The sequence below is a fragment of the Ornithodoros turicata genome, chromosome 2 (assembly GCF_037126465.1).
Source record: "Ornithodoros turicata isolate Travis chromosome 2, ASM3712646v1, whole genome shotgun sequence".
NCBI lineage: Eukaryota > Metazoa > Arthropoda > Arachnida > Ixodida > Argasidae > Ornithodoros > Ornithodoros turicata.
In genome coordinates, this window is record NC_088202.1 from 128,657,932 (window position 1) to 128,677,671 (window position 19,740).

At 46.3% G+C, this 19,740-nt stretch overlaps 1 protein-coding gene and 2 long non-coding RNA genes across 4 annotated transcripts in view; 2 read left to right on the forward strand and 1 right to left on the reverse strand.

Annotated features, from left to right (window-relative positions):
• Positions 1–1,212: 1,212 nt before the first annotated feature.
• LOC135386092 (carboxypeptidase N subunit 2-like) lies at positions 1,213–9,675 on the forward strand. 2 transcript variants are annotated; one of them, XM_064615820.1, is made up of 4 exons: positions 1,213–1,450; positions 2,555–2,676; positions 5,597–6,804; positions 8,109–9,675. In XM_064615820.1, exons 2-4 carry the CDS (start codon positions 2,668–2,670, stop codon positions 8,371–8,373), a joined length of 1,482 nt encoding a protein of 493 aa, XP_064471890.1. In that variant the 5' UTR covers positions 1,213–1,450; positions 2,555–2,667; the 3' UTR covers positions 8,374–9,675. The 2 variants fall into 2 exon arrangements, with proteins under 2 accessions (XP_064471890.1, XP_064471891.1); XM_064615821.1 differs by having other exon boundaries at positions 2,560–2,676.
• A 393-nt stretch (positions 9,676–10,068) lies between these two features.
• Positions 10,069–11,921, forward strand: LOC135386095 (uncharacterized). Its single transcript, XR_010420595.1, has 2 exons — positions 10,069–11,376; positions 11,781–11,921. It is a non-coding gene; the product is annotated as an uncharacterized LOC135386095 (long non-coding RNA).
• The window catches only part of LOC135386094 (uncharacterized), a 69,154-nt gene continuing 59,520 nt past the window's right edge, over positions 10,107–19,740 (reverse strand). Inside the window, exon 3 of the long non-coding RNA XR_010420594.1 lies at positions 10,107–10,925. This is a non-coding gene — a long non-coding RNA (uncharacterized LOC135386094). The remainder of the gene's footprint in view (positions 10,926–19,740) is intronic.

Here is a 19,740-nt window from a genome sequence, read left to right on the forward strand (position 1 = left end):
CTTCCAAAACAGAACATTCTCCGTGTTACAATGTCTTAAAGGTTACGACAGCATTGTGTTTGTGAATGACAAAAAAAAAGAGAGAGAGGGAGAGAGATGCGGACATCGTGAAGATGATTGAAGATATGAAATGAAGGAGAGATCCCAAATGTGTATTTTTATTACGTGTTAGCGCCGCGAAGCAACTATGGCTATACCAGCGGCGGACAGATGTGGACAGATTGAAAGAAGACCGTGGGAAGGAGTGGGGGAGTGTGCGACCTGGGCCAACTTCAGTGGAAAATGTGTCGACATTCGTCTGGAAAGTCTTCGGAAAACCCAGTGGAAATCTCAGACAGCACAGCCTGTGGTAGGATTCGAACCCACGACCTCCCAGTCTTCAGCGCACGACCTTGGCTACCACCAACGAGTGGGACGCCTCAACTCGCTCGGCGATACCGCTGGTATACTAAGTAATTCCGAAAGTAATTCTAAGTACATTACAAGTTATTACAAAAGTAATTAGTTACATAATATCGCAGGTAACATGGGAAGTAATTAATCAACGAGAACGTAATCTCTTGCAGTAATTGGGTCCTTCGTAATTAATTACTTTACAGGTCTGGTACCAAAGAACCGCCTGGTTGTTACAAAACTTCGCCCTCACCTGCAAGCGTGGGTTTACCGAAAGGTGCGCAACTGTGTCCGTGCCCCCCCCCCAAAAAAAAATTGACCTTCAAGGTCACGTGTGAAACTTGTGCACTCTTTATTCGTAGGGCGTCATGATTTTTCTCAGATGTCATAATAATACGAACCTCTGAAAACCCACACAGCCCGCAGAGTCCGTCCGTCACTAGGAAAACGGGTGAGGAGGTTGCACGCTTTAACCCCCCCCCCCCCTCCTCCCAACTGAAAAAAAAAAAAACAATCCTCGGAACGTCCGTGCCTACGAGCCCCCTACACCAAGCGCACTATTTCAAGGACACGCGAAATGAAGCTTTAAATGGAAATGGAACATGACGGAACAAGCGATTTTTACCTAATCACGTAAGAGCATGGAAGGTAGCTCCCTTCACGATCGAAGACGCGAGGCGAAATAATGTTCGCCACTTCCCTCTCCACGTACGATTTGAAATTCTGTGCGGATGGCGCGTATTAAAACTGAGACGCAGCCAAATGTTGCGCAACTGTTTTTCGTCCGTGAATAAACAGCTATACGGCTGGCAGATGACTCTCGAACGTGTAGAAGCCGGGTCGCCTTCGTAAGCCCCCATCCATTTGCACCGCTTTGACGGCTACATCACCGCTCTGACGGCTGCATCGCTTATCAAGCATATTTTTTTCTGGAATGGCTCGCAACGCTATCAGCTCCTGCAGTCCAAAGATCGACAAAGGGCCGCCGCTGAGTTTATCCAGGCTCAGACAACGTCACAGTGAGGAAGCTCGAGCACCGTTACCTGAACGCCTTCCGGTACGTACGTCTCTCATGACATTCCTTTGCGCCAAGAAATGCTAGTGAACGAAGGGTTATTGTTTTCATTATTGTTGAAACCTGTTTGGTCTTGGTATAGTTAGTTTTCGTCGCTGGTGTATTGTTCTTGTGGACTCTCGATAAGCAGCGTTACGATGGCGTTGAGCCTTGTTGATTTTTTTTTTTTTTTTTTGCGATATCCGAATTTTTACGGTACGAATTTTACTTCCAAGGATAGCGCATCTGTCATTCTACTGAAAATGTGGAAGATGAGTTATGTTGAATGACTTCCTTATTCCAATAGCGCGGTTTGATAACCGGACACAAATATGGGTTGATATCAATGAGTATAAATATTTCGAGGGCAACGCGTTCACAATTAGCCGTCCGTGTGCTAATATAGGGTTATTGTTCTTTTGTTTCTGAAGTGTTTTCTTTCTTTCTTTTTCACTCTCTGTCTCTCTCTTTCTTTTATTCACTCAAGTTGTTCTCCATATGACAATTTCTGAAGGCGGGTTCGTTGGCGTGAAACACAGCATGTAGTGCATTTCATGACCTTTTTGCAACACATTTCGCAATTTGCGTTGCGGCAAATATTGTACGATATTTTAGGGATTGGGTTTTGAAGCAGTCATTCGAGGTGTCTTACACGCTTGAATTCGTGCTTCAACTGATACGAGAAGCACTTCAATTCTTAACAATGTACTACCAATGGTGACGATTACCCCTGCAAATCGAGTCAATCGAATGAAAAGAAAGGACGCAGGCCGAAAAAAAAAGCAAATTATAAACTGATGAGACAGCAACAAACGTTCCTTCACCGCACTTATACTTGTGTCCCCAAACGGCCAACCACATTACAAATTGCCCCTTTTTCTTTTTTGGTTCTAAAAAAGTCTTTGTACAAACTCCGTAGAATAAGGAAAGGTGCCACAACGTGTCAGTCCCTGAATGTGACTCATATCGCAGAAGTAGCCCATATCAGGGGTCTACCGCTACTGTCTCACGGCAGCCCCGCCTCTCTAATAGATAAGCCGAGAATGACGTATTCCCTTCTTGGTAGTGGAGATTTACGGCGTATCAACCCTTCTTTCCGCATCTCAGTGCAGAGGACACATCGCATCTAAAGCGAGCGCTATTGCAGCCTCACTAAGAAGCCCGTAAACAAACAGATGGTCTGACGTCATCCACTCCCACGTAGCCACTTCCGCACTGGTATGCACAAGGTGAGTCTGCCGCGCACTTTTTATGCCTTTCGTAGACAACGTAGCGAATGCGTCGTGTTGTTGATCGGCGTGCGCGCTGTAGTCACGTGGAAACGGGTTCACAACGTACAATTTTTACGTTTCTAAGCAGGGTGTGTAATCAGGGAAGGACTGTGAATCGATTTCGTGCTTGTGGCAAGAGCGAGTGAGACTGGAATTACTTAAGAAGATACAAAGCGTTATAATACCAAGCTTTTTCCAACATAGCAGTGCAGTTATATACCGGCGGTCTGGCACGGTGTCATCCCCCGTAGTATCAACCTCGGCTGTGTTTGAAAGAATGATATGTCATATAGAAGAGACGTACAAGTAGATGCATTTAGCCTTATACAAAATTAGACGTTGTAATAACATAGCGACATGACCTCAGATATTGACGAAATTTTGCCAGTGCATATGAGAACAAAATTATGCGAGAGCAGCGCTGTGTACCATCAACGCGTTAAGCCTGAAGTTTAAGAACTAGACGGATGTGCCTCATTAATGCCTACAGTCGACTCACCTCTGCTGCCAGGTGTAGGTTTTTAGGTTGTATTTGGAGGCCAAACCATTTGGTGCCATCACCTCTACAGTATTGTGAGCACAGTTATGTGCTTCAAACTGGAGGCAGGGCTTATTTTATCAGTGTTTGATTATATCTTGACAATATGAGAACTGCAGTTTCGCAATCCAACAACAAATAAATTATTCTGCCTTGCAATCAAAAGGTTAAAAAAAGAACAAGAAAACTTTGCTGCAATTCTGGAAGTACCAGATCAGTAGAAACAGCGCGCATTATTGAAACATCGGTTCCCTATACCCTCTGCCTGTTTGCATTTCACTCGAACTATCATTTCTAACTTTCATCTCTAACTTTCGCTACTACCAGCAATAGTTTAGACCAATGAAACGCGGAAAACAGAAAGCGTAACGCAACTGAGGCGTTATCTCATAAAATGAGTGCATTCAATATCATAACGCTTTACTACTCTAATGTAACAATTTTCACCGCACTCATAGTTTTGCAGAAAACCTAAACTTAAAATTGCGGGCAACACTGCGCCAAAGACACCAACATCGCGTTGCGTGCGTTACACCAGGTGAAACATAACGACGTCTGCGGTGCGCTGCGTGGAAATCAAAATCGTAGCTATGGTGAGCTAGAATGACCGGTCACCGGTGTGCATATCGGCCCATCCAACGCGTGGGGAGTAGGTCCATCGAATGAAGGATAGCTCGAGCCTTCGCTCGCAGCGAACCATGCAGATTCGCCACGAACTACAGGGGAAAGCTAAGTTTCCGTCTCTGTCTTCATGTAGCAATGAAACGTTTTTGACGTCTAAGCTTTCTTCAGTGGCAGCTGTCCCTTTCTGCTTGCATTTGTGGTTGCCTATTAGGGGACAGTGACATCGAGGCCGTCACGTGATAATGCTGAGGAGTGTGCATAATGGCAGTCACCTGAACACCTCGATGCGGTAACATGTGCCATCTCATGATGTAGACTTTCGTTCGTCACCTTATCAGAAAAGCGGCATGGGCGTGTGCATGCTTTGGCTCCCCAGTTCGGTGAACAAGAAAATAAATAAGGGAAATAAAAAACATTAACTTGTCTATTTCTTGCTTTGGTAGACGTGAAACGAAGGGGTTGTCGCAGCATGATATTCCACTGGTGAACATTTGTAGCATTACTTCTTCGAGAGCTTATGGGCCGTCCGGTTCATCCATGTCTGGATAGTTGATTGATGGAACATCACGTGACTAAGGGAAAATCCGCCAGAGCGCGGGCCTATCGCGGACTTCAGCGTCCCTGGATCATCCTCCATTTTTGGGTACCTGAAAGCTTGTCGATTGACACAGTCGTCATTCCAGCTAACCAAATCACACACACACAAAAAAGATCTGGATACATGAGGGCCAGTTCTCACTGGGCGACGCTCGACGCGGCGTCGTGAGCGGGCGGCGGAAGTAGAGGCGCATTTCCGCCGCCCATTCAGCGCGCGCGATTTTCATGTTCCCACCACAGTGGCATACCGTCGTCCAAAGCAGAGGAAAAATCAGGAGGCGTGGCCTTTCTGTGGCACCTTATTGGTCGCCAGTGTATCGTTCTCGCCAACTCTCGCCGACGTCGTGAACGAAACCGGCATAGCAAATTTTTCGGCTCGACGTCTCTCCTCTCCCAACGCCGGAAATGCGCGTCTATTTCCGCCGCCAGCTCACGACGTCGCGTCGGGCGTCGTCAAGTGAGAAACTGGCCCTGAGTGCCAGTGTTGACCGCTAAAATGCGTGTTGCCTCGCACCAGGGGTCGCGCCAACCGGTTTTATCGCAATTTTGGCACCACTTTTGAATGAATTTAGCTTTGAAGTCAGCATGCCGCGCACTTTTTCCTTTTTTTTCACATTGGTGCACAACAGCATTCTATCTGCGACGTCATTTGCACACTAAATAGAAGATGTAGCGCTACGAGAACCATTTATCTCGAGATAAAGAAGGTCTTCAAGGGGGTGACAGACATTATTTTATCGCGTTCTGGAACCGGAGGACAGTATTTCATGAGATCCCAAATTTGTCTCCAAAATGTGTGGGTCTTGTTGAGGCTTGTGCGATGACGTCACGTTTGGTCACGTGACATTGGAAAAACATTGCCGCGCTGGAGTCCCAATGGAGGGCAAGCCGTGAGGTGTTGCGGTATGCGTGCAATTACGGGAGGAAATCGTAAAAACGCACTGCTGCCTCATTCGGCCCTCGGTTTGACGCCTGCGAGGTATCCCCGTATTTTCCTATGTCACGTGGCTCAAAGGCGTTCAAAGGTTGCGAGTGACGTGATGAGCACGATCCTCGTGTATAGTGCACCTCGTGACCGCCAGGGCTGGACTGAATGTGATTTTCTGCGTTTTTCCACAGAGACACCTCGCTGACATGGCACGCTACATCCTCCTCCGCACAATATGTATTCCGGTAATTCTGCTGTTACATGGTGGCAACTGCAAAGATGTTACGAACCAGCTAGACACGAGTCCGAACGGATTAGCGACGACGGAGCTACCGAGTGCTGCCTCAGGACATCCTCTACTCACCCCAAGTGCACTCTGCAAGAAGTACCAGTGCGGATGCCTTCCAAGCGACTCCGTAGCTGAAATGAGGGTGGACTGCTCCTACAAAAGCATCGACAGTATGGACCGACTGAGTGTTCCCCTTTATGTCGTCGAAATTGACCTATCCGGCAACAATTTCACCGTTATCCTCGACTATTATTTTTATGTCGGTGAAGGCGTGCATGTTCTAGACCTCTCGCACAATTCCATCACGTTCGTCGCAATGAGATCATTGCACGGTCTAATGAACCTAGGAACTCTCACACTGGCTCACAACAAGCTACACTCCTTAGAAGAAGACGTATTCGGCGGCCTGACTAAGTTGCGTAACTTGGATCTCAGCTACAACCGCATCTCAACGTTGCTTCCAACGTACTTTGAAAACCTTTCAGATTTGGAGGATCTCAATTTAGCGCACAACCCCTTGATGGAGCTCAGTGGTAGTGCGTTTAATCAGTTGAAATCGCTGAATCATCTTAATCTCCAAAGCACTGGGCTTAGGACTCTGAAGCCCGACGACTTCAGGAACCTTGCCAACCTCAAGGCGTTAGATCTGAGTTCTAATGCTTTCGATGCGGTTCCGCTGAGTGCTATGCGTACCATGACCCAACTAAGACATCTGGACCTCAGCAGCAACCTGCTGCACATATTACCTCCATTTTCGTTTTATAACTTAACATCTCTGAGGAGTCTCAACCTAAAGTACATGATCAACCTGAAAAGCATTGAGCACCATGCATTCAGTGACGTGGCGAGTCTCAAGATAGTGGACCTGAGTTTCTCGCCTCATTTAAAAAGGATTGACAAGCTCGCGTTCACGTTCAATTCAACTGGCGCAAGAATCGAACTGGATTCCTTCTATGCGAGACAAACCGGCCTTGAGACGCTGTCCTCGGCGCTGCTGCAGTGGGACTATGTGAATGAGGTGGACCTCGCAGAGAATCCGTGGATCTGTGACTGCAGGCTGTCCTGGATGCAGGATTTGATCAATATAGATGTTACCGATGGGAAATTAAGGTAAGTCATTGTCGACCAAGAAAGTGACGATTCTATACTAGGACCCTGGCATGAACCAAAGAACTGAGAACACAGCTTTGAACGCAACATGAACTTTCTCATATTTCGGTGACATAAATTATCAATTCGCAATGACGTAAGTAACGTGAACTTAGACATCGGGAGTGAAACCATATCAGCATGGGCAGGGTAAAATGTGGGCGAGAGTTCAAAACCTCGAAAACTAATATTCTAGCAAAGCTAATACCACGGTCCGTGCAAATACTGTATTGAACAATACTGCACTGCATGACAGCACGCACAAATATGCACCATTACCTCTCTCTCTATATATATAGGTGGTTTAACCACTACACACCCTATGCACAGCTCCCGTCAACCTTAATAATAACACTCGAAACATTTCAGTCTCATTTCCGGGCGCGATAGCAGCCACCCTGGGTTCACTGGGGGCATATTAAGTGAACAAAATCCTCGCGTTAAACTAACACAATAATTTTGTTCAATTAAGATTTCCTTATTGCCCCAAGGGTTGCTGTAATCGCGCTCGGAAACGAGACCATATTTTTCCCAGTGTTATTATTAAGGTTGACGAGGGCTGTACCTATGTAACTTAAAGAACTCGGCAAGCCGGTCGCGTCACTACAAACATCTCCTGAAAGAACTGGTTGATTGGGAGATGTAGTAACGACAGGACAATTAAGTAAACTTACACTACAATCCCAGCAGTCCACTTGTGCTTGCTCTTATAGGTAACAAGTATGTAGCAATTAGGTCATTTTCTGAAGGTTCATTTCTCAGACACAAAATACGAATCACGTCAGTGACCTCAGCACCATCACCACCACCAATACCATGCATTTGCCGTTTTGCTTACGAATTGCCGTTGTGTTCATGATCTTTAGAAGACAAGCTGTCGTTCACAGCTATACTCTTAGTTGGTCTTGACTCTATGGATCGGCATTTGAGCTGCATATAAATCGAACTGTCCGTCGACGGTTGAATTATTCATCGGTAAACCATGCAAAAGAAAAGGAGATAGAGTGAGAATAAATCAGGAACTGGCGAAATGCTAAGCGGTCTAACGCACACTGCAGGAACCGTATACTTGGAGGAAATGCGTTGTTCCTGTTAGCTTGTTCTTGTCTCCTGCTGCTGAATCACGAACAAACGTGTTCTTCCAACAGAAAAAGTGCGCGCTCCAATTCACCGAAAAGACGAAAAAAAAAACACACTATACACATACATACAAAGACAGGGTGCGGAGTCTGTTAAGTACAATGCGCGTCTGTATTTCCTCGCAGATGTGCAAGTCCAGAAGCCCTTGCAGGTCGACTGGTCACTAAACTGAAGACAGCAGACATGTGCTCCAACATGGTAACACTTCCCACTGTGCACGACGTGAGCGCCGCCATGAAGGTCGTACTAGGACTACTCATCGTCGTCAGTATCGTGCTTGCTGTGGTCATTGTCACGATGATCTATATGAAAATCAGGTCACGAAAGCCGAACATGTACATGGGCCTGAAGGAACGCATCAGTTATAACGCTTCAGCTGCGGATGAATGATTAGTGAACTCTTCCCTGGACAGCAAGACTGTTGGACTCATCACTGCAGGCGGTGTGTAGCATCGGTCACGACGAAGACGAGAAAAAAAGACACAGCTCAACCCTTAGAGTGCAAGAAAGTTACATGCCTCGTAAAAGATAGTCACTACACGTTGCCCACTGATTCGGTCAGTGGAGTCTGTCTGGAAAAGAGAGCAAATGTCAGATCACTCTTAAGTGTGGCGCGTCGATATGCCACAGACGTTCGCCTTGCGGTCGCTTGCCAAAGAGGGCTGGGGAGGGAACGAAAACGAAAGTGTCGGAAGCTATAGACGATCCTCCGTTTACAAACGTGTGATGTCACGATAAGACTGGTTCGAGGTTATATTTTGCTGTGGTGGGCAAGAAGCGGGAAAAACGCCTCTGCTGATAGGCGGAAAAGGCTGATAAGATTGATAGGTGCCCACCCGCATGCTTTGCGCGGCGGCGAAACGTAATCGATTACGTGGGGGTGTAGGTCGTCTATAGCGCCAGCGAAGCCACCGAAAGTCACTTGGCAACGTGTTGTGACGTCACTGCGACGGTGCAGAAGGAATGCATTCCAAGGGCGTTGGTCAAATCTGCCAAAAACTCTAGATGAACTACGATTTCCTGTTGATTAGTCAACCGCAGGAGTGTGCCCGTGCAGGCTGCATACTAGTCATCATTGTGCAGTCTACACAGTGCTTGAACAATGCCAGACTTTTTCGCGGAATTGGACGTGCTTCACCTTTGCGCGTTTGATAACGTGAGGTTTACGCAGTTCTAGAGCGTGGCAGCTGTATGTGTCTACTTTTTATGTTGATTCAGGCGGTTTCTATGACGTCTTCCACTAGAACACATAAGTTGCTGGAAAATGAGCGCCGTTTCAGGAAAATCATGGAGAGTTTATACGACTTGTGTTTGAAGTGTTTTACTTGTGACATGTTAACGTGATACACAGCAGGTGCTGAAAAACATATGAAATTCGAAGGCTTGTACCCTTCCATGTTCCCGATTTTCAGTGTAGTACTTCGTACTGACATTTCACGGCAAAACACAGAGCTGGCAGCACCTTGTGCATGGCTCCATGTGCTCTTTATAAATGTCTGTTGTGGATGTAAAATCATATGTTTTCCCTTGCACTCATCTAAAGGTAAAGATGTTCACGTCTCAGATACCTCTTTTAACGTGCTTTCTTTAAGCCAGAGTGCCAACGGCAAGATTGCATGTCTTAGTCAAATCATCTAAGGCATTCACAACGGAAAAATAAATCAAACATCTTACTGCTGATGTACAACTCGATTGAAAGTGTAAAAGTGTAAGTGTATGTTTTCGATGTATTCGATTGCGGACAACGACACAAAATCGACCACCCAAATATGGCACCAAGAGCAGCACATCGTAGTATATTTCGTTGAAGCTATGACAAATCATGCTATGTCACCACACATCACAGAATTAATCGACAAAACACCATCATCACGAGCTTATCTTCGCTCCTCGGGATTCCACAGTTTCAGTTACTATTTTTTTATTTGACACTTCCCTCATTTGTCTCTTTTCTTACAGTTCATATACAATACAAAATAAAAAAGTACCGTATTTTCCTGTGTATAACGCGTACCCCAAAAATTAACAGAATTTAATAAATATCCCATGTATAACGCCCCCCCCCCCCCCCCCACGAAGGCGAAAATACCGACGGTAATAACGTAGTGCACAAGAACTAAACTCTACACTACAGCGTCTACCGTAATCAAGGCCTTTATTTGCATTGGTTATCTGTACTTTTTACTACGTCTATCAGGGGCACAATGCTTACCCGAGACCATATAATTCCGATTCCAGTAGTGTCGTAGCAGACTTCGGTCTCTTCGCTGTTCGTTTCTTCACAACAGCGACAACAAATGAGTTTAGGATCACCGAAACATCGACGACGTTTTGATGTTGCACCGACGTACGATATCTCTGTCCGCTCTTCGTGTGCCCGCCCTGTGTTCGTCGTCTGCCATCCAGTTTTCTCGGTTCCAAACGAACGATTCAAGCCTATGTTCAGTGGTGAACCAAGGCGTGAGGCTAGAGGTTGCGCGACATCTTCTTAGTAACGGCTCTTAAGGAATAAAAAGCTCTCGTGTAACGCGCACCGGGGGATAACGCCCCTTCCAGGACACTTCCCGCACCGGAAAATACAGTGATTGCGGTGGAACTTTTCAAACTTATTTTTCCATAAGTAAAAGTACGCAACCGTCATGACAAAGCAGCTGTTCATCATTTACGCAAACTATCGCGTGTTTCACGACATATTCACTCTTGGACGGCGAGTAGATTTGCCATCGCCGACCGACAATTGATAATTCATGGTCTTACGTGGCGAGACAACTATGAACAACGCCACAGTGATCGTTTAGTGGGTCAATTCCGCCCACACGAAATTTCAGCATTGCTGGCGTCCTCGTCCAGGTTGCCGCAGATATCGCTCACCTGAGTCGCCGGCGGCAGCGAGCTTTTTATCACCAAGGTCCACTTGAAGAACGCCGTTTCCTTTTTAAGGTCTGAAACAATAAAAGAACCGTTAACATTCCCAAAGAACGCTGATGTACATCACGTGATCGCACTAACACACTTGAAGCACGTAACACGACAGACTAATGGCGCCGTAAGGGGGCGCACGGATCTCGCTATACTGTTGCGACGTGCAAATAAACGTTTTTCGCCGTGTGTTCCTGTAAGGGAACAGCTGGTCGTAACGGGAATGCACGAACGAGGTGTAAACAATGGAAAGAGAGCCGCGATTGCTCCATCAACTGCGCTTACAGTGAAGTGAACATCGTACAGATCCCTTGAAGAGCGCGTTCATGGTCATGGCTATAAACGGAGCTAGCTGAATTGCATATTTATTCAGCTTCTTGCAGTGGTTGATCGATGGATTCAGCAGTACCTGACAACCGAAAACGATTACGTCCTCCAAGAGGACAAGCTCGAAGTCTAGCTGATCGGTTGGCGGTAAGTCATATTCGGTATTATTATAACGCAGTTGCATAATATGTACTTATAGAAGGTCAGCATGATAGTACGGGTAAGCAGCGACATGTATTTTCTAAGGTATCTGTGACACATGACAGTGATACTTCAGTGTATTACTCGAGTTATACGTATATTAAAGTTGTGGTTATTTGACATAAGAATGCGGGTCGTCAAGAAGGAAGAACCAGAGCTTACGTAATTTATTTAAACATATCTTCAATTACGCCTTATTTCTGGAGTAACAAGGCTAGTAGAGCGTGTTGGTTTTGGTGAAAGACACTGGGCGAACGCAAGAGGCGTTCGTCCATGTGTCTCTTGCGTTCGCCTAGTATATTCCTAATTGTTATTTTTTCCTTTGTTTTGTTTTGTTTTTCTTTTTGCAGAAGGACAGTCTTCGAACGCATGTCTCGTACAAAGAATGGAAAACAAACTCTCTACAGGTCCAGAAGAACTCTGCTTCGTGTTGTCTGCCATCAAACACTGTTATGTAACACAGGAATAATGACACGATTTGGAAATGTCTACGGGTTATCGTTGGGAATCTCCAAAGCACGTTACGTCATCGTTGACATCAGGCAGCCGGAATCTTTACCTGTGCTATTGGTCGTCAGACCAAAAGCCTAAAGCTTCTTCTTTTGTGCGCATTCTTTCTAGATATTCCCATGAGGCCGACATCCTGTGAATGGTGCTCGTGAAAAAAAAAGAAAGAAAGAAAGACCCGCGCGTAGGACTAAATGGAGGGGTACCCTGTCAGATCATTATTAACGACGAACATCGCCGAACATTTATTTCACAGCATGCCGTTTTCTTATCTAAATCCCATGATTAATGCGCGACGGGTGATGTACGCATTGCCGTGCATCTATCAGACGGTTAAGGTGTAGAATGTCGATAGACATTTACAAAACGGGGGAGACGGGGCGAGCTAACTGGATCGATATCGAGCACGGGTCTAACGAATAAGTCTGCACATACATGTCTGCTTTTGTTCCTTTAACGTTCAGTGACGAAATTCATGTACAAGCGCGCGTAGCTATACAAACTATTACATTATAAAAGATTAAATTTTCTTTAAAACAAGACGTCTTGATGTGATGTGATAAAGGAAGAAATAAAATGGGGACGTAAGTCGCATGACGAAGTCAGACAGACTATACTCACCACTTAGCCACAGTTATAGTAGAGGGGAAAAAAGGAGAAAACCCAGTAGTTGGGGGGGGGGGGGAGACAAAGATCCCGAACCAGTAGAAACACTTGTCACACGCGAGGAACCAGAAAGCGTCACAAAATGTCAATTAGATGCCTTTCTTCACGGAAACGTAATAGCCCTTTCAAGTTTCAATGCAGCCGCTTGAGGGTTGAATGGCTGAGGGCCCAGGAGTTTTACAAGGTCAAATGGCAGGGCATCCAGGTGAGACAGACTTGCTTCTAGTGTCCTGCGATTGTCGGCATACTTTGAGCACCTGAGGAGGATGCGCTCTGTGTGCTCGACAACATCGCACTCATTGCAGTTCTGAGATGGTGACTTGTCCAGTTCGTAGAGCAACCGACCGCTGTACGGGACATTCATCCAGAGCCTATGCAGGAGACACGCTGCTTGTCGAGGAAACGACGGAGGTGCCAGGAACGTAGCTCGGGGTCGACCCTGTGCAACAGGGAACATCGAGCAGATCCTGTCAGCCAAGAAGGAGTCGCACATTTGTTGTCTCATTTCACGTCCCTTATGGTGAAGTGGCATTTATTTTGACCTTTAGTGACCTTGCTTTAGTGGCATTAGTGACCTTGTTGGAGTGCTCGGTGCGCAGCAGCATCCGCGGTCTCGTTACCGGCTATGCCGCAGTGACAACGTATCCACTGAAATATGGTATGATGCCCCTGTGAGACTGCAACATCATATAGGTGCAGCACATTATGAACAATAAGGGCCAGAGACCCTGTGATGAGCATAGGGAACAACGACTCAAGGCCACATCTTGAGTCACTGTACACAGACCACTGAGGGCAGGCGGGTTAAGAAATGACGAAGCTTAGAGCTAGATGGATCCCGTGGAGTTCAGCTGTTAAGGCCGAGGTGCGGTGTGACAGCCGTGCTGACCTTTCTCATACTCATCTCAGGAACCACGAACGCACACGACGAGCCAGATGTCGTTGTAGATGCATCGGTGAAAAGTTGTATTCTGCCCGACGACCTCTCCATTAAGTCTAGACTAAGCTGCCGGATGACTTGTGTAGATACATCTTTTCTGTGTGCGAGACCAGGGATATTGACCCTCACTGCAGGAGGTTGTAGGGTCCATGTTGGAACATCTGGTTACACTTGCTGCTTGTGTCTGGGGAGAACGAACCGTTGTGTCTGAAAAGCACGAGTGAACGCAGAGCTGGAGCGTCGCAATATGGCTCGAAGCAGAGGATGGCGATGATGACGCGTTGCCAGTCGAGAGAAGTGGCGAAACGACTCTTGCATCCTGAGAACGAATACAGGTGGTTCCCATGCCTATGTCATGGCTATCGTGTTGGAAGTTGCTCGAGGAACGCCAAGACATAACTTACTACTCTTTGCAAGAGTGGTTTGTAGGGCTTGCTCTGTCGCGAGGGCGGTTGTGAAGCACCAGTATGTGGTACGCTAACAACTGGCGTATCAGGGAGCAGTGAACACCAAGCATTGCTTTCGTCGAGCTACCCCATCGAGAGCAGCAGAGATATCTGAAGTGGTGACGACGAACAAATAGCAAGGACGGCCACGGTGAAGTTCGTCCTTGTTGTTTCTTCATCGTCACATCTTCAGATGTTGATGTTGATGAAAAAATAATAGGGTGAGTCACCTCTTCAGTTTTGTACCAACCGGCCCTTTTGAAGCTTATCCGCATAGATATCACAGTACGTTGAGTCAACTCTCCGCTCTTACCTTTAGACCAGGGTGTCGGAGCGAACCGAAAACCGGTACCGAAAACCGAAAAAAACCGCTATTTTGGTGCGAACCGGAACGGAATCGAAACCGTATACGTTTTTTTCGCTCAGGAGGGAAACCGAAAAATATATCTAACGGTTTTCGGTCCAAGAAAAAACTTCGCCGGTTTGGACTCCGGATAGGCGAATGAAACAGACGTCGTGTGCTCTGAAGTCATGTCATGGATACTATACGAGGGTTACGGTTACGGTGGAATGTATGTCGGTATAGTATGACCCTTGTGCTCCCTTTGTAATGGTTTATAGTTCGCGCGCGCACACAGACTTTGAGGTACATGTGACTCTCTAGCAATGTGCCGTAGTGTTCGTTTTAATTTGATCCCCCCAAACTCTCCTCAACTAAACAGCGACCCAAGGGGGCTGCATAACGGCTTCTTTATCGGTAATGTCGCGCAACGCGTCCCTTGTTTGAGAGCAGCTAAGCTGAATACATTTACGTATACGCGAGGGCAAGCCCGTGCAAAGTGGCAACTCTTTTGTGGACGGGACACGAGGAAAATAAAACGGAGCTGTCGCGCGTTTGTGAATGAAGGTGTTCCTCGATTTGCGTCGTACTCGTGCGGTGGTGTTTGCTGGCTAGACAGTAGCAACAGACATTCGGATGGGACACAATCGCTCCAACTCAGCAAGAAAGTACTTTACGTATGACATCACGACAAACAAGTCCGTTTGTAGCATGCGTTTCAATAAAGGAGAAAGCCCATTTGAACAGACGGTAGCCTACAGGAACCAGGAGCTACCAATTTCACAGCTGTCTATTTATATTAAATACCGTGTATGCGGAATAAACGGGTTTACATTTTGTAGCATTGATTTTTTTTTTTTGTGTGTGTGGGGATGAATATTCCCAGCAGAAGCGTAACCGGTTGAAAACCGGTATGAACCGTTATTTTTTTGCTCCGGAGCAGAACCGGTACCGGATTGTTTATGATGTAACCGGAACGAAAACCGGAACGGAAAACGTTTCGGTTCGACACCCTGCTTTAGACAATGCACCTCCGCCGCCCACGACAAACTCCGATCCAGAGTAAAAGCCAGAAATCTATGATGCGGAACTCGGCGTATCTGGCAATAGCTGCCAATATGCAGTTGAAATTTCTTTAGATGCCGGCACACAAAGGGAAGCATCAGAGTCTCTACAGGAGGAAGGTTCCAACACAGTCCCAGGGCACTCTGAAGGCGACGCTGCAGGGCTGGCCACTGCTTACCGGGCGACCGTATACAGATGTCGTCCGCATAAAAACGTATGGTACACGCCGCGAGGTAACAAGGCGGGCAACGCAGCCAAAATGACATTAGAAAGGAGTGGACGAAGGACGCCTCCCTGGGGCGCAGCAGCTGTTGGGTTGTGATAACTTGTGTCACCTTCAGTTGTCCTCAAGAAAACAAACTTTCCTTTAAGAGAGTCAGCAATCCAGTGAAGTGCCCGCTCCATGATGCACAGAATCCATAGGTCATGAATGACATGACGGCTGTTGCTGTATCGTAAGCCCTCTTTATGTACAGAAAAACTGCAACGGTGAGTTCACCATCTGCCCGGGCTTCATCTAGTTGAGTGACCAGGTTTAGAATGTAGTCCATTGAGCAGCGCGCCTTGTGAAACCTGCCATTTCCCAACGAAGCAGACGACGAGATTCCAAGAACCAGTCCTACACGACTCAGAATACGCTGTGCAAGTGCGTCTCTGCGCATGAGAGGAGGCAGTGAGAGGGAAGAGGGAGGGCGCCGCTGGAGCCAATGGGGCTTCCCGAGTGGAGTAACCGGGAGAGGAGATATACGCAGAACGCTTGGTTACTTGGAGAGCGTATAATACGTCTTGATGCATCCCACTTCACCAGCGGCATGGCCGAGCGGGTTAAGGCGTCTCGCTCGCTGGTGGTTGCCAAGGTCTCGCTGAAGACTGGTTGGTGGTGGGTTCGAACCCGACCACCGGCTATGCTGTCTGAGGTTTTCCCTGGGTTTTTCCGAAGACTTTCCAGGACCAATGTCGGCACAGTTCCTCCTGAAGTCTGCCCAGGACGCATACTACCCACCCACCCACCCTCTGTCACCCACTCCTTCCTGTTGTCCTCTCTCCACCTGTCCACACCTGTACGCCGCTCATAGCCACAGTTGCTTTGCGGCGCTGACACAGAATTTAAAAAAAATGTTATGTGACACTTTATCTTGTCCACATACAGAATGGCACAGTTGGAGCACTAGTCGAGCAATATGGATGGATCATATTCTGACAACTTTTCTATCCAATCAAAACTCCCTTGTTTCGTGAGACACAGTTCAATAAGAAAGAGTATAAGAGGATCGTAAGGCATTAGAAATGGCATTCTTGCCATGACAAGTTCGACATAACATGTGCTGTGCATTCTACGTGAACAAGTATGCAACCTGTGTAGGTGCATTTTGGTGTATTTCTTTACATGGGATCATTCTGTCTCCGGTGAATTATTGTTCATTATTGTTTATTATTATTATTATTATCACAAATAAATCATTCACGTTGATGAATATGGTGTGGGAATACACAGAGCAAAAATCTGCAGGGAGCAGCTGGTATGAATGGCATTCGAGGGAGAAGTTTCGAAAACGATTTCGAATCAACTAACATATAACTCAACATCCTGCAACGTTCAGAAAACTCTTTCTAATCGCTCCATCAACACGCTTCGTCCAGTGAGCCGAGAAAACGAATCCACGCACATTATTTCCTGTTCATCTTTCACGAGCACCCACTCTGAATTCAATGGGCTTCAAACAATTAGAATTCGCCCGATCCATACATCAAAAAGAACAAACGGTGGAATGGGAAGTAATGCCATCTTATCGCGTTTGCCGCAAGTGCTGCTACTTCAGGATCCCCCACCACGGAACGAGTGCACGACAACACTATAATCCCGTCTCCACACGTTGTCTTACCTTCCTTACGCGTGCGATTCATTGAATACAATTTGTTTGTCTTTTATGTACACAGTGATGGAAACACGGAGAAAAAGCTTTAAAACTCCAACTGGGTTTTTAATATGTGAGACACAATATGTACGTGAACGGGGCTTGCCATTAAAAGTATTTACATCTACAAACATAACAATATACGAGGAGGTAGCGACAATGACAGCCGTACGTATGTAGGGTTTATCCAGAGAAGAGACAGGACGCACGCAAGCTATGGTACTGAATATGTTGAAAACCAGAGGCGTGCCTGGGGTTTCAGCATGAAGCCTCCAGGTAACATCTGCTGCTTACCCTTCTGATATATTGATTCTGAATTTACATATTGTAGCTTAGAGTAATTCCGAATGCCCAGAGTGACATTGCTTATAACATTATGACTCTAGTGTAGTGGCATAAGCAGCACTAATGTAGTGCCCCCCAAAAATGAACGAGGGGCACTCCTCCACCCCATGTAAAGCCTCATAAAACACCTCCTGAAATATTTTCTGGCTATGCAACTGCATCATTATGACGTAATTGTCATTGTTGTCCATAATTTCTTGAATATGTCTTGAATATATGAAAAAAAAATGTCTGGTTGACAACATATGTCTTATGGTCATCATGAAACAAGAGCATATGTCGTTTTGTTCAGCACTTTATGTACTTTTTTTTTTAATTTCAGGTGGACGTAAATTATAGAAGGCAGCTAGTGGGGAAAAGATCATTGTCATAGGTCATGTGGCTTCTGGTACATGCCCTTGTGAAGTAACCTTTTCAGAACACACACAAACAGTTTGCTCACAGAACCAGTGAGTAGGATGTTGCTCGAATACTAAGAGAAAATGACGTAACAGATACAAATATCGTATGACACAGTATGGGAATAAAAACATTTTTCACGAGGGATGCATGAAACACTGTCGCAATATTGTGTGCATGAACCATTGTGTGTGAGTGTGACACAAGCCGTGGGAGCATACCGCCTCGGACACACTTTGGGAAACATAAAACAGAGCGATTGCTAATATGGTGGATGCTTATTTTTTTCGTTTTGGCCGTGATGAAACATCTTCGGCCGAAATGAGACTACCTTCGGCCGTAATGAGATCTTGGCCGTATTGAGACACTTGGGGATTAAAGAATTTTCGGCCGCAACGAGACTTTCGGCCGTAATGAGACTTCAGCCGTAATGAGATGTTACCGCGCCAGGCCTGTTGGCCGGCATCGGCCCCATCTCATCATCGTTCGTGTGTGGTGTTGTGTGTGTCTGCGCCTCTGGTTTTCAGCATGACGTGTAGTGTATTCTTTTCTATTCCTTACAAATTTTTTTATGAAAACGTTAAAAGAGCAGCATAGACGCCGTTTTATACGGCCAGGCGCACATCCTCTGGAAGATTGGTTGAAAAAAGAAAAAAAAACGTGTAGATAGTACGTAACTACTAGATAGCTAATTACCTAAAATTCATTAATAAACACCTTAATGATGGGTTTTCGAGAAAAAAGAGCAGAATGGGAGACAATACTCGTTGAAAGCCAATTCGTTGTTTAAAAAAAAATCGTGAAAACGAGCACGTATATCCCGTGCCGAATTTTGCTATATGCAAATGAGCTGAAACCGGGTATACGTTTACCAGCCCCCGTGGCATAGTGGTTAGGATGACCGCTTTCCACGCCGAGACTGGGAAGTGACGCGGGTTTGAATCCCCGCACCGGCTGTGCTGTCTCGGGTTTTCCCTATAGGTTTTCCGGCAGACTTTCCAGACGAATGTCGGCACAGTTCCCCCTGAAGTCGGCCCAGGACGCATACTAACCCCTCTGTCCCCCACTCCTTCATGATATCCTCTTTCTATCTGTTTACATCTCTACGCCGCTCATATAGCCACAGTTTCTTCGTGGCGCCTACACGAACTTTAAAACAGTAAACGCGTATCATTCGCGTTTTTCATGACCTGTAGGTGGCGCATCTAAACTCCAACATGGCGGACGTATCCAGGTTGTCGCGTAGTTTCGATCTTGAGATTTCTGAACTGCAATGTTGATTCTCAATGCGTTGAAGGCGAACGAGTATTAAACGCTGCTCCTATACTTCTGGCAGGCGTGACCAAGTTGTCCAAAGAGAAGGCTATAGTTGTCGCGTATTATTTGCGAAGTTCCGGTGTGTTTGATCAAGCACACTTCGTGAAGGTGAATTTCATGTTTACCGGTTGCGAGGCCGAAGCAAGCAGAGACATGCAAGCATACGACATCCGTGCTGATGCTCTCTTGCACATAAGATCTTCTAAGTGTGTAGCGCGCGTGCGAATGTAGCTTAGAATTTACAGGGTAATGTTGCCACATCCGTGTGTCACTGGTGCGCATGCTTTTGGGAATCCTTAACGAAACGTCGCATTCCTTCTGCATTCATTCCCAAGTGATTTGACCGCTGATTCAAATGCGCAGTTACAA

What these genes read in the sequence shown, in the direction of transcription:
- LOC135386092 (XM_064615820.1), top strand. An exon ending in GTTACCGATGGGAAATTAAG is followed by an intron (nt 6,805 to 8,108) that starts GTAAGTCATTGT and finishes ATTTCCTCGCAG; the next exon opens with ATGTGCAAGTCCAGAAGCCC.